Genomic DNA, 14,824 nt, shown 5'->3' on the forward strand with positions numbered 1-14,824 from the left:
ATTAAACATTTCCAGCCTTGTATAAACCATTGTCTCTACCCACCTTTAATGTTATTTATTCATTTATATCAGTGAAAGAGCTAGAAAAGAAATAGAAATGTTCCTTGTCAAAGTACAGTGTAAAGCTCAGCATGCTTTGAGACCTACATGGGCCTGGAAAGAGAGATTTAGCATCTAGAACAAGACCTGAGGAGAAGGTGTGGCATATAATTGCTCAAGGAATACCAACTATGCTATTAGGAATATGTCAGAGACATGCTTTCAACTCATACCATAAAAAAAAAAATTGTAAAATATGAGTTCATTAAATCATAGCCCTAATTTTGTTGGTAAGGTTTTCTAAACCAGGCCAGGCAGACGATTTTTAAGTTAGCCAATTTAGTGTTGAACTGGGTATTCAAAAGCAGAGTTTGGTAGCAGCATGAAATGGTGAATATACTTATGGGGACTGCACAACTGTAAATGGATGGACCAATAAGGAAAGTAAACATTCAACATTGCCAAGCTCAGAGTAGCCTAGATCTTCCTCCCAGATTATATTTTTAACTGGATTTTGCAATAGAGCAATGGATTTCCTGATCCCTGGAGCTCCTGGCCTTCTATCTGGCCTCTGTGTTACAAGTTACGATTGCTTGCAATGGATTGAAGCCAAAAGTTTTTGTCCACATCACCGGCTGTCAAAACACAGGGACTTCTGTCTGGGTGTGTAGATACTCAGTTTTGGAAAAGCAGGAGGGAACATTTTGTTCATCTTTCCTCATGTTTCTCCCCAGACACACCAATACACAGACACAGAGAATAAACCAAAGCCCTAATCATGCCATACTTAGTATCTTCCATGTAACTATAGAAAGCAATCTAGAAATATTAAGGCTTCAGAGTAGCAAAAGCATTAAACTCATTAGGGAATCAAAAAGTTGAAATAACTATCAGCTGGTTGGTTGCAAGGTTAGGAAAGGTTCAGGAGTTCTACTTTCCAGCTCTAGGCCACAAATAAGAAGTTAGCCTGGAATTCACAATCAACCTTGCAATAACAGAATTTTGTTTATACCTTGACAAGCAGTGAATAGTACCAGTCTCACTTTATAAGATGGTCATTGTTGCAAACCTGTAGAGTGTTTGTGTTTTAATATCTCAGTATTGTTTCAGGAGAATGAAGTTGCTCTTGGACCTTGACATGTAGAATGAATTAAATGACACGTGAATAAATATATATTAAGTCTTTTTTATTAAAGTATCAAAACAAACTTCAAAATAGAAAACAAACTGCTTTTTAATGCATTTTAAGGGTTGTCCTGAATAAAGTATACTTTGAGAAAACTCATGCAACATACTGTGTAGCTGTTTAAACACTCTTTTCCTGGGCACAGTCAAGTGACCCTGAGTACCATCGTTTCCAGAGCAGCGTGCAGGAGCACGCACACACACACACGCATACAAAAGCAATACAGAGCAGCTATGACTGCACATGTAAAGAAATAAAAATAGATTATCTTCTGACAATAGTAGTGGTACCATATTGACATTTGGCATGCTGAGTAAATAAGATCAAGCAACAAAAACATGACGCCTGCGTCACCGGTGATATGGTTAAAAGCAACCATACAAATTCCCTAAAGGAGACACATGAGTTCTGTCATTACAGTCTCTGTGGTAACACTTTATAACCAATTATGACAAAAACAGCCCTGTCTGCTGTTATTTGAGAGGCAAAAAGCAAAGCCAAGGTGTATGATACCGGGGCGACGCCTTGGTTTTGTATTTCCACATTACAGAAGTTAAATGATGAACATTGTTTGACAAGTTTATTGTACACGCTCCATGTAGATCTGTTGTCTGGTAAACAGCTGGCCCAATTACATGTACAACTTGCCCTTTAAACCAGAGAAGTTGCCACAGAGGCTCCAAACTCTGCTTACAGGACATGAAAAAAACTCTCACTGAAGTCAATAGAACCTCCTTCCAATATACAGAAAGATCACAGATTCTTAAGACAGAATTGGACCTAGAATGTCATCTTTGTAATACATTCACTTTTCAGATACATGAAGTACATACCTTTAACATGTGAAATAGGACATTACAATATATCCAGATCTTAGGAAATGGTATTAAGTAGTTCTGTTGCAGAATGTAACAATCATATGAGGACCAGGTACAATACGTGATGGACTCATGCGAGACTTGCAGGGTAAGAAGCTCATGGCTGAGGTATCTTCAAGTTTATCCTTTAGAGCAAACACACAATTTCAACACTGCAGAACTGGTGTAAAATATTATGCACTGTAAGCTCCACTTGTATTCTGCTTTGTTTAAATCGTGACATTGAACAGTCAGACACCACTGATGGAGATACAGAATCTTAGAAGGTACAATATCTGCACCCAATCATTCAAGACACTCAGTGCCTCATCTTCAAAAAAGATGAAGGATAAGTGTTTTTAATAGTGGTGTCTCAAATACAACTGGTGAAGCTTAGGAATATATAATATCAAACAGCAAGAGATAAAAGTAAAAAGACAGCGCAACACTTGTGTTTTCAGTTTTATCTTGCTCGCAGTATTTATTAGCTCTGCTCATTATGGTATTAGTGATAAATAAGAATAATATTTTCTTTTACAAAAAAAAATTGTAAGGGTATATTTTATAGAAATAAACAATCTGAGAATTTCACAGAAACATCAGAATTTCAACACTCATAGCTCCAACTGTTTTGTCCAGCAGCTCTTCTACCAGTTCAAAAACATCCAAGGTTAGTATTTAATAAAAAATTAAACAATTATTCACTACATCAAAACTCTTGCCTCCTTTAGATTCTAAGTAACACTTTTGATCGACTGTAGTTGCCACTCAAATGTAAAACAAAAGTAGCTACTATCGTAATTTTTCCCTCTGAGTCACCTCGCAAAAGGAAGTAATCCTGACCAGGATGGAAAAATCTTTGCCAAGCTCTTATGCCTGTAAGAGCTATCTGTATGAGCAGACCCACTGAAATCCATGGAACCTCTTCTGTGACTGAGGAGTAATAGCATGAATTAAGGCTTGAAAGATTAGATCTTAGATGAATTTAAAAAAATATTTATTTGTTTCAAGGTTCAGGAGTCTGGGATTCACTCCTGCAATTCTTTACTTGAGCAAAACCTCTCAATACTCCTGCACAGTTAGTTTCCTCTTTCCATTTCAGTGGGTTCAAGTCACCAAGTCAGTAAATGATGGTACAAGCTGCTCTTCAGCAATTCAAGGAAAAAGTTTAGTCCCCAAGGGCTAGTATCTGGGGCGATAGCTCATAAAATACAAGCTGGGCTACATAGATGTTTTGCAAGAAACATTTCTTTGTCACACTTACTAGACCCTTCAAATTCAGTCACTACTGAGATGAGTCACAGAAAAAACCCATGAGTGTTGTGAAAAAAATGACAAAGCTTGGTTGGAACTACAGGGGTTTTTTTTGTGTGTGTGTGTGTGTTAGGTTAGAATGCAACATTACACATCAGTACATTCTGCCAGAAACCATCCTCCTGGAAATTCAAAAATGCTCAGTCTTCTTTCCCTACCAGCAACAAGGAAGAGTAGTGTCCATCCAGCACAGCTGTCTGTATCACGTGCATCGCTGGGAGTCCTAGTGTTCTAGCACAAACCTCGTGAGTGCAGTTACTGTACACTAGCAGAGAGCTAAAACTTCCGAAGCTGTTGTCTGTAGCTCCTAGGAACAGCAAGTATGACAGGTGCAAACCCTACATTGGAGGCAGAAGGCTCTTCAATTTGATTGAGACCAGATCTTCCAAGGGCAAGAATCGCTGGCAAGCCAAAATGATTCTTTCCACTTATGAAAGCAATCTGCCCTTCCTAAAGGCTCTTGACTAATAGAATCCTACACATTATGTCAGACTCCCCCATGGACTCTGGTAGCTGTCAAAAATATTTTAAATATTTCCACGTTTGCTGTATCACTTAACCTTGTAATGTGCCTTCTTTGATCTGTTGAATAAAAAGATTTCTTTCATCTTCAGGTGTCCTTCCGTTTTGTGCGCGGACTATACACGTGGGCCTGTGCAGATTTAGCATGTATATCAAATGCTGCTTCTCATTCTTCAGCTCCTCGATCTGGGCTTTCAACTCCGCGTTGATTGTTTCCAGCTTCTCCGATTCCTAGCACAAAGGACAGACACAATTTTACAGTGAGAAGTTCAAATAGTAAGTCACTGGTTTTTTTCTTATAGTTGTTGTCTTTTGTGGGTGGGAAAGCGTATGGCTGGCAGGGAAAGGAATCACATGTACTCAGTGTGCTGTAATGATGAAACTGTACATTCCCTAACCAGTAATGGCCTGAAAACCAGATTGAGAGTTACCTCCTTTGGCCTCTAGAGAACGTAATGGAAGCTGAAGAGCAAAATTGAAACTTGTATTTACTTATGGTGACAGATACCCAAAGCATTATTGCTATCTTCTGCAAAATTATTCTGAGCTTTTTGGGTCAAAAATTGCCCCAAAATTATCTACGCAGCTTCTTAACTCCCTGGAACATCAGGTCCCATACCTATAAACCCATGTTAAGCTAGCAAAGTACAAACATAGCTTTTTTCTCTGCCCCTACATATAGGAATGTACAGGTCTGTATACCTAGATACAGGCCTGGTGCTACTGAAATAAAGTTTTCTATCACAGCACTGGAGGTGAAAATGTGACTGGGCTTCTAGGATAGATCAAGCTACCACACCACTCTGTTCATAAAGAAGTCAGAAATTACTTGTAGGTGCCTGCAGGCTCTCCACAGTGAATATTTTATGAAACGTGATTTTACTTCTTTTTGTGTTCAGTGTACACATTCAAATTAACATTATCCCCACAGACAAGATTGGTCACCAAAGCAGTAATCTCTTTTCACTCCTACCATGCTTTCACTTTATGCCAGTTTCAACCAGGTTTGGATTTAATATATGGCACATTTATTTTTCATAACTAATATTTTTAAGGGTTTACAGAATTTTGGGGGTCATCTTTCTGATTTCCTACTATGACAGTACCCTATACGATCTGTTTGGATCCTGGCAGGATGACAGATTAAGAACAATCTAGCCAGTCACTTACTTTTTGCAAACATTCTGTTTTTTCCTTCTTTTTGTTTCGGCACTTTGCTGCAGCAATTTTATTCCTTTCCCTTCTTCTCTTTTTTCTTTCATCCTCTTCAGGAGAAAACTGTCCCACAAAAACAGATACACAAAATCCATAAGATGTTGTAAACAGAAGAACTGTATTTTGATAACTTCTGGATTTTTAAAATCAACATGGAGAGTGCTGTCAGTGCTCACATCCTGAGTTACATAAAAATGTGATTCTGACCTTGTTTGCCATACAGTAGAAGAGTAGGAACTTCATTAGAATTGTCAATAAAAACCTGACTGGAGCAGGGCTGTATGTAATCTATCTGATGGCTCATTTAAAATCAGTGGTACTCAAAAAACTTACTGAATGTCTCCCCAGGCTCCTACACATCCGTCTCTCATCCATTTCCCAGGGAGGAAAAGGAGGAGGGGCACAGGGAGCAGAATGGAGGATGTGTCATGAGTGAGGCAGCGAGGAGTGAATTAAAGGCAGCACCAAAAAGGGAATACTGTCACACTTCCTTTTGTTTCCTGCAGAAGCTCAGACCAAGGTGTAACTCTTTCCTTAACCAAAGCTATTTCTCCACTTTCAAAGAGCAATGCTTTTCATGGATAGTGTCATCTTTAAGCAAAAACATAGTGTGGACATAGCAGATCCATATCTTAACCCCCACGGGTTCTGCTGGACTGTCCTCAGGGAAATAGAACTTTAGCAGTGACTTATTCCAAGTTCAGCCACCACTGGGCAGGGAAACCAGATTAGCACTTGCTCTAATCACTGTAAAATATTGTCTGTAGTCCATAATTGAAAATCAAATATCCAATTATGAGAAATACCAGAGGGTTTGCCCAAAGCACTCAACAGAGAGCCAAGCAGCTGGCTTAAGAGGAAACAAGTATGGTACAGAGGGTTTTCTATAGTTAATACAATTACTGGTCTTGTGGCAAAACTTTGTTAGAGAAGTAATCATTCACACCAAAACTCAGTTTAAAGAGCCCTACCTCTGTTTTCAGCACTGATGTTTCAACTGGCCTTTCAGAAACAGTCACCGTGTCCAAAGTGGAAGACATCCTGTGGAACTGACGCTTGTTCTGAATGGCAAACCTCAGTTCCTCCTTCACCAGGGGGGTTAAATTTGTGAAATCATCAAACCCCAGTGACCCTGCAGGGGACAAAGTGGGAACAATTGCGGAGGCGCTGACTTCTAATGCAGATACCTGGCCTGAGTGTTGGACCATCATTTTGCTGAAAGATAAAAAGAAATAATATTGATAGTCTTTCAACAGCTTTAGAAAGGCAAATAATATCTCTTAGAGGTATATTTCATATTGTGAATAATACTGCAGTTACATTACTTCAGTCCCCATTCCTAGTCTACCCCAATCTCTCAACAGAGACAAGCTGTTAAGAATTTGGACACTCAAAAAACCTTCAACTTTATGTTAAGTCAAGGTTAGTATTTAAAAATAAGAATAGTATCAGCACATGACACAATTTCTAGGTCTTTCTGAAACTTAATATTTTAAAAATTGTGTTCAAGTATGTATACTGTTAAGATTTAAACTGTAGTGTGTGGCAAATGTGAATCGAGTGAATAGCGAGAGAAAGAAAATAAGAACAAAAATCAGAAAGCCAATAAGTTAATATCATTATTTAAAGCATAGAAGGGGAGTATCTTCATCTTCAGAGCTATAGCACCACAAATTCCAGCTTCAAATGGACAGAGCATACCTTGTTCTCAGCTACTCTCAGCTCAATGAGTTCTACTAGAAAGTGAAACTTGCTAACCACAACAGGATCTGTCACAAAGTTACCACACTCAATTTTACACACAGCTGTAGATTTGGCTATAAACTCCTGAAAAATAGTTAATGATAAGAGCTGGCACACAGACAGAAGTCTCTACATGCTCTGTGGCTCCACAGCACAGGCTGAGTTGGAGGGATTGACTCATGAAAAATGTGAAGCCATTTTTTTCATTCCTTTGGTCTTGTAAAATTTGAAACTGTCCTTATGTGCACTCTACGAGAGGCTTGAAATTCTTAAATATTTATGGCTTGATCTTCTGCTGACATAAAACAATGTGATTGAAGAGTCTTTAGTGGAATTAAGCAAATGTAAACCCATGGAGAAACCTCATTTCTAGTAGATTTCTGAAGAAAACAAACCTATCCAACAGTGCTCTCTACTTTTCTCTTTTTAGTCATTCTCATTACTTATTTTTAGCCAGTTTTGAAACGAGAGAGGCCCTATGTGCTTTGTGAAAACTGGTGGCCCCACTGAGGGAGAAAGAGGCAAAACTCAGCGGTCAGTCATCCAAACACAGTGGGTTTGCTGATGCACACATCCCCACAAGTCACAGCCCATCTCTCACCCAGCAGAGGTGAGATAAGAGGTCTGGAAGAAAACTGAGCACCTTTTGTGTGTGGTCCAAGGGACAAATGTGCAAATCCACAGGAAAACAGATTGTAATACTTCCCAGGTTCATAAAGTGACTTGTGTTAAACTGGATTTTACTATGTTGGTTTTTCAGCTATCTTTGGTGTGTAGATTTTTGTTGTTGTTGTTGTTTTGGTTGTTTTTTTTTTTTTAATAGCTGCATGGATAATTACAGTATGTGTTACCTACTCTGGATTAGAACCACAATAATTACAGGAAAGTCAATTGTAATTAACTTAGCGCAGGTAAGCAAACAGCTGCCTTGGGATAGCAGTGTGGGTAAGCTAAATTTCCACATGGTCAATGTAGAACTGCACAGGTCCCTGTATGTTACTTCTGGAACCCAGCAAGAAATGTTGGGGTGCCTTGAGAAGAAGATAGAATTTGCTCAGAGATATCTAAAAATACACTGTAAATCCACACTGGTGCAAATGAGAATAGAACCTGGTTCATCACTGAGTCAAACACAAAAATCAGAGCAGAGTGAATGAATTGCCTGTTGCTGGAAAATATCAGGTCCAATTGCAGTCTTCCTCACTTCTTCCTCACCCAGTCACCACAGAAGAGCTGAACATTTCCCAGAGTCTCAGGGTGAAATCCTGACCCCAGTGAAATCAAAAGGACTTCTTCTGTTGACCTCAATGGGGCCAGGATTTCAACCGTAGTTATTCAAGATGGGGAAATTATTTGGAACAATTTGTTATTCAGAAAGACCTTGGGAAATTTATGTAATTCTCTTCAGAAAGCCCCTGCTCATGAGTCACATTTAAAGTACTGATACAGTTTAATCCTATAATCTCAGAAAGCCAGCAGTTACTCTTTTCCAGCAAGTCAGAAATGGCCCTATTAATTTCCAGTTGAAGTCCTCCCAGTATTATTTACCATTTACCAACATTCAACCATTCAACTAATTTAAACAGGCTAATTCCAGATGACATTGAACCCCTCACTGCCAGCAGAAATTTCAGTTATTTTCACTGACTCAGTGTCCTTGAATGCTGGTGATGGCTTCATTCAACAAAGTTAATTCTGTATAATTCAATCCAACCAGGAGTCTTAAAGTAACAGTAAAACTGTTTTTCCAACCTCCAAAATAATTAGTTGAGCTAATAATTTTCAAGCTCTGCTGGTTTATTCAATTATCTTTTGGTTTAGGTGAACTTTTAATTAAGGTCAGCAGCAGCACCAAAGGAAACCAAGAATGTGCCTGAGAAATTGTGTTAATTGTGGATTTCTAGTAGTTAGTGCTAAGTGTACCACAAACACCACCAAAACCCTACTATAATGGCTTCAGGTCCTCTCACCCACCTGTCACTAGTGTGAAAAAAAGGAGCGGTCAGGTGCCCAGAGCAGGAGAAAGTGTCCTTGACCATAGGAATTTGCTGCTCTCCTGCCCAGAGAGCTCACTGCCCTCCCAATCATCCTGAAATGCACCTCTGATTGCTCCAGCTAGGCAGATGCTTTGCAGTTTCTGAGGAACAAATCTGTTTTCAGAAATGTTTTACAAATAGGAAAATTCTATTTTACTATTTAAAAAAAAATGCAACAAGTTGCCCTTCCTTGTCCCAGTTTTTGTACAAATTGTCCCTCTGTCCAAAAGCCATGCAGAGCACTATCTCATTTCCTCTGGGTTTGTGAAGGCTGGGGAAACAGTAGGAATAAGAGTATCAAGCCTTAGAGCGTGATTCCATCGTGGCCTTTCTGATACAATCTCTGTTTACTGTGTTAGACCACGCATATGTTCTGCAGTTACTGCCACTGGAGGTGCTGATCACTTCTCAGCCCTGCAGTGCTACCGGCACAACTTGTTCCCGGGCTGAATTAATGCTTCATTGCTTTAGCGTTACTTTTGGAATTCTCAACAGCTTTGCTATTCATGGCACCCTCCCAATTCAGGTAGGTTCAAACAACTCTATTCATTCGTTCTCCCCCTGCTTTTTGTTTGTTGTTTTAAAGATGATTCTTTTCATCTACAATGAGTTTTTACATCTCATCTGGCAAGATTTTAAAATCCAAACAGGCTTCATAGCTGTGCACTTCTATTATTTAAGGATATGCTTGCTTCATTTTAATATTGAAAGTGACTACTTTCAGTTTTTTCTTGCTTAACAGCAGATGGCTGACTGTGCTTCTTGGTTTTATTTCTTCATACAAATTCCTTTTCCTCTGGTGCTGATGCAATAAACCTTGATAACCATTGAGGTTAATCTTAAACAGCATTAAGAGCAATTACAGTTCACAACCTCTGTGCACGCTAGTTGACCTTAAGCTTTCTGACATCCCACATCACTCCCGAGACATTTTCTGCTGCCTTCCAGCTTCTCAAATGTTGTTACCAGGAGGAAAATCGATTTCCAACGGGAAACTCGTTCTCTGAAAGAAGCTGTCCGTTGTGTCACGCCTGATTTGCTTAGGCAACAGTTTAGCAACTGATCTACTTCACGTCAAGACACCGGGACAGCAAGGAGAGTTGATATCCCCGGCTGTCACGAGAATTTCCCGGTCGGTTAATGGGAACATCAGCGATAAATCTAGGCGCGGCAGTGCGGGTTTGTCATCGCCTGGGCTGTCCCGCCACAGCTCCGCCGTCCCTGTGCCCGCGGTGCCGCCAGCGGCTGCCCGCAGCGCCGGGCGCGGCCGCTCCGCTCGGGCATCCCGCGGCTCCCGAGCTGCCGGGACCGTGCCCCCGCCGCGGCCGCCACCGCGCGGTGCCGAGCGGCGCTGCCGGCCCGGGGACAGCCGGGGCTGGGCGGGCTCCCCCGGCGCTCACATCTGGCGGCAGCCCGGGCAGGGGGTTACCCCAGATGTGAGCGCTGGCACGGGGTCGACGCCGCCGGGCGGCCGAGGGGCTCCGGCGGAGCTCGGCGGGGCCGGGGGCTCTCCCGGAGCTCACGGCCGGCGGCGGCATCGCCGCGCCCGACTTCGCCCGGGGCGGCGAAACTTTTGCCGGCGGCGCGGCGCGGCGCGGGTCCCCGGCGGGCATCCATCCCTCCGCGGCGGGACAGCCTCCCCGGAGCTCAGCCCCTCGTCCCGCCGGCACGGGCAGTCCCGGCCGCTCCTCTCCTGCTTCCACCTACCTTCCTGCCGCCGCCGCCGCTCTCCGGACAGGAGGGAAGGGGCTCCGCAACCCCGCCGCGCTGCGGTCCGCGCTGCTCCGCCACCTCCCGCGGGAGAGCAGCTCCCTCGGCTCCCCGCTCCTCTGCCGCTCGCCCGGGTTGCATCACCCCCCTTTTATAGCCGAGCGGGCAGCGCTGGTATTTACTCTGGCGGCGAGTCCCTGGCTGATGTCATGCTATTAATAGCCTCTCCGAAAGAGAGGGAGGAGGGAAACGGGCCGTGGCGGTGATGCAAGGCTTCCCCGCCGGCACGGCACGGCACGGCACGGAACAGAACGGACCGACACCACCGCGCCGAGCCGGGCCGAGCAGCATCCCTCGGCACCCCGACAGACACACCTTCTCCTTCCGTCTTCACCATTCTCCCCGTTATTTATTTATTTATATTAAGACTCCGAGAGTTTCTTTCTCCGGGCCATTTTGCTTCTGACAATAAATCAAAGTCCCTCTAGCGACAAAAAAAAAAAAAAAAAAAAAAAAAAAAAAAAAAAAAAAAAAAAAAGAAAGGAGAAGAAAAAAAGTGGCAATTGTGTATTTTTCGAAAGGACTGAAAAACGTGATCTTTCTCTAGAGGAAAAAAAATTGTTCATGCCCCCCCACTCCCCGTTTCTACCATTCTCCCCCCTCCTCCCCTCGCTACTTTAGATGACAGCTAAAAGTTCCTTTCACATAAAAGAGAAAGCTTCGTTTTTACTCTGAGGAGGAAAGACCCATTTAATGAAATTATAGAAAGCTAAAAATAACACTGTTTGGGGTTTTTGTTTGTTTTGTTAGGGTATTTTTTAAAACTTTTCTTAAAACACAGCAGCATGCGATTTCCTTATGATCTCATGAAAAACCAGGGAATTCCTACAGCAGAGAGGGAAATACAGTTGTGGTTGTGGTAAAGGGGTTTTTGTTTAGTTCTTTTTTTTCCCTCTGGTTTGTTAACAGACAGAAATTATCTTTTAACAGCCTTCAAAGTGCTAGAAAATATGATGTTAAAAAAAAAACAAAACAAACCCAAAACAAAACCAAAACCAAAACATCAAAGAAAACATTTAGCTGGAGGAGACACAAAAAACTTACAAAAATGCATGGGATGCATGGGATTATCCAGTACAATAATAATTCATATATAATACACTTCTTCTTAAGCCAGTCTTCAAGCCTCTGCACTTGACTTGGAAAGACCAGGACATTTCATGCTTGAGTATATTGTAACTAAACCAACATGAAATGTATACCCTAATATAGAAAATGTATATCCCAATCAATTGCTCCAAATGGTTGATTAATTTTATAATGTTCAATATGTCAGTTTTGATAATAGGTAATAAGTCTTGAGTGGTATATTCTGGGATATTTTAATTACTTGGAGCATTTTGTCAAGAATACAGATTAGTAGTAGAATAGTAGTTTACGCTAGAATAGAGAATAGTAGTTTGAAAATCCCTCTGTATCTCCCTTCTGTGTGCATGTGGTGGTCTGGATATATATATATGTGTGTATATATATAGATAGATAGATACAGATATAATATTGGCCACACAGTCTGGAGTAGTAAACTTAGGTTTTTTTTTAATGTCCAAGTGCCAGTAACTTTGCAAAATTAACACTCCTATTTCGCATTTAGTTGTCTGCTCTTGAAAGAAAAATCCTGATCTGGTGGGAAAGGAAGGAGTCTGGGGTAGTGACGTGGGCTTCCCTCCTGTGGAAGGTGCAGTCGCACCCTGCTCTCTGCAAACAAAGAAGTGCATTTTGTGAGGGCAGCAGCGAACTCCTCTGACCTACCTGGCAGCTCTCCCTTTACAGCTTCTGTGAGCTGCAAGCTTTTTTTCTTTTTCACTCACCTATAGAGAAATCATTCTTAGCTCTATCAAAACATAGTTATTGCTGCATTTTTATTAACCTAGCTAAATCAATGTCAAGTATAATGCCAGGCAAAAACTTTGCTCTTCAGAAGGGTCTAGAGGAAGCTTTTTATTTCATCTTGTTACAGCCTAATAAGTTCTTTTCACTTCAGAGGCACGATTTTATAATTCATGCTGTGCTCGAGGACAGCTGGCACTGTTTTTCTCAAGCCTAGAAGAAAAAAAAAAAAAATTCTTCTCAAGCAGAAGCCAAATGTGGAAAATTTCTTCCCAAAAGATAGTTGGTTGGAAAATTTTAAGCACAGTGGAAATGTGTTAGCAACATTGGTTTTAGTGGCCAAGAACAGGTGCTTGCTGCAATTAGGACAGAAATTTAGCAACTGTCTGTCCTTATTTTTTTAGGTAGCTGTATCAGAAGTGGGAATGTATTTAGAGTATTTTCAGCTAAACAGAGCAGTATTGCAGAATAATGGAAAAAAAAACAGCTCTCTCCTTCCATGTGGGTAGAAGTACCTTGGAAATCCAAGTATTGTTATCCAGTTGTGGATGGCCACTGGCATCTACTTGTTTGCTACACAATGCTGGTCCCATTACTTCCCATGAGCTGCAGCCAGCACTAAAATCTGACAGCAAACCAGTTGTGTTCATTCTTGAACTTGTCCTGAAGTGAGCCAGCTCCTCCCTGCAAAGCAAACAGAGAAACTGTTCCTGTGCGCATTTGAGATTAGGCCACTGAAACAAGTCCTGGCTTGAAACTCTTCAGTGAAAAAGGAAAATGAAACCACAGTGAAAAATAAATCCAGCTCCACTGCGTTGTATAGGTTTTATCCAGATCCCTTTTGAAATCAAAGTTAAGTTAATCTCAGTTGGATCACACCCCAGTTAAAAAAAAAAAAAAATTAAGACTATCAGGAAGTTAAAGTAACACCCAGTAGAGCCACCAGATGCTCTGATGTTCTTGCCAGTTTAATTTTCCATCTCATAAAATATCTTTCATTTGTCTCCCCCTGAACATTTATCGGTCCTTTTCCAATCCATGTCTCTCTTTCATCACAAACTGCAGGGGACAGATCCCCTGAAACAGCATTTTTTTGATAGAGGTAACATCCGTGTTCTTAACGGCTGTTTCCCCTAAGCCAGGTACAGCAGCTCATCACTCAGACTGATGTGTACTGAGTTCTTTTTCCTCTGCAGAGAAATCAGGCTGAATACCACCCCACAGCGTGGTCCTTGCAGCCCTCCAGTAGTCTCCAGTGTGGAGAAAAGAATTCTTTCCTTTACCTCTTTCTGACTAAGTCCTGCCTCCACATCACTTGGCACTACTTCACACACTGTGGATATTGGATTAAAATATGTCTGTCTCATTATTAAAAAGAGCTACAGACATACAGAGGAACAGACCCCCAGTCTCACAGCAGAAACTTTCTCTTGCCCTAACATTTATGCTACTGCAGGACATCAGTCAGAGCAACACAAATAAAATCTCCATGTCCCATCCAGATCATGTGTTAGTTTCTGGTCACACAGTTCCATTAAAACTATTCGGTCTGATGAAAATATAATGAGATTTAAATAAATCAAATGTGTAGTGATAACATGAGTAAAACCTGCCTTTCTGTGTGTTTTGTGGTTTGAATTGTTTAAAGTTTTGAAATTACTGTAACCACGACAAGACAAATCTTTCCATGCACAGCACATATAAGAGAAATAGGTTTCCATAATTCAGAGTTATCATGTGGTAAAATCTGCACAGAATCAGGTTTTCTGACTCTGCCTGAAATATTACTCTCTTCTTCTGTGATGGGAACTAACCTTCATCATAATTTTTGCTATGTGGTACATTCAGGTCTGAATCTATGTGGCAGGACTCCCCTGTTCACCAAAACATGCAGTAATTTTGAGATAATTTTCCCATCTCACTGGACTAACACCGGGGGTGAAACTCGGGACTAGTTTTTCCAGCATGTGGGTTGTTACTGCTGGAACTATGGGAGCAGAAGTAGCATCAGCCAACTCCACCCAGCCCAGAGTTTTTCAGCAGCTGTCTGGGGACTCTTTGAGCACCTGTGGGCTACTTCCATGGGTTTCTCCAAAAAGTGAATAAAAAACCTCCAAGCCTACAGTAGCAAGGACAAAATTCACTCTGGAAGAGTTGGATCTCTATGGATTGAAAAGGTCCAAAAATGGGAGTTAAAAACCACAGGGTTAGAGAACTGACTCTCAGTGAGACTGTATGGCAAACCCTGCCACTCTCTTACATTTAATACTTCTCAAGCAGATGAGCAGATAAATATATGTATTGTGGAGGGAAAT

General features: G+C 41.3%; 1 protein-coding gene across 1 annotated transcript; it reads right to left on the bottom strand.

Annotated features, from left to right (window-relative positions):
- Positions 1–1,205: 1,205 nt before the first annotated feature.
- On the bottom strand, positions 1,206–10,729 carry ATF3 (activating transcription factor 3). Its single transcript, XM_053974618.1, has 4 exons — positions 10,620–10,729; positions 6,105–6,348; positions 5,089–5,196; positions 1,206–4,149 (listed from the first exon to the last, which is right to left on the bottom strand). Exons 2-4 carry the CDS (start codon positions 6,342–6,344, stop codon positions 3,952–3,954), a joined length of 546 nt encoding a protein of 181 aa, XP_053830593.1. The 5' UTR covers positions 6,345–6,348; positions 10,620–10,729; the 3' UTR covers positions 1,206–3,951.
- Between the last annotated feature and the right edge of the window lie 4,095 nt (positions 10,730–14,824).

This window comes from Vidua macroura, chromosome 3 (assembly GCF_024509145.1).
Source record: "Vidua macroura isolate BioBank_ID:100142 chromosome 3, ASM2450914v1, whole genome shotgun sequence".
In the NCBI taxonomy this organism is placed as follows: domain Eukaryota; kingdom Metazoa; phylum Chordata; class Aves; order Passeriformes; family Viduidae; genus Vidua; species Vidua macroura.

Excerpts from the sequence above, each read along its gene's own strand:
- ATF3 (XM_053974618.1), bottom strand. The coding sequence starts at position 6,344 with ATGATGGTCCAACACTCAGGCCAGGTATCTGCATTAGAAGTCAGCGCC. Across the intron at positions 5,197-6,104 it reads CATCAGTGCTGAAAACAGAG|TTTTCTCCTGAAGAGGATGA; the intron begins GTAGGGCTCTTT and ends TTTGTGGGACAG. Across the intron at positions 4,150-5,088 it reads AAACAGAATGTTTGCAAAAA|GAATCGGAGAAGCTGGAAAC; the intron begins GTAAGTGACTGG and ends CCTTTGTGCTAG.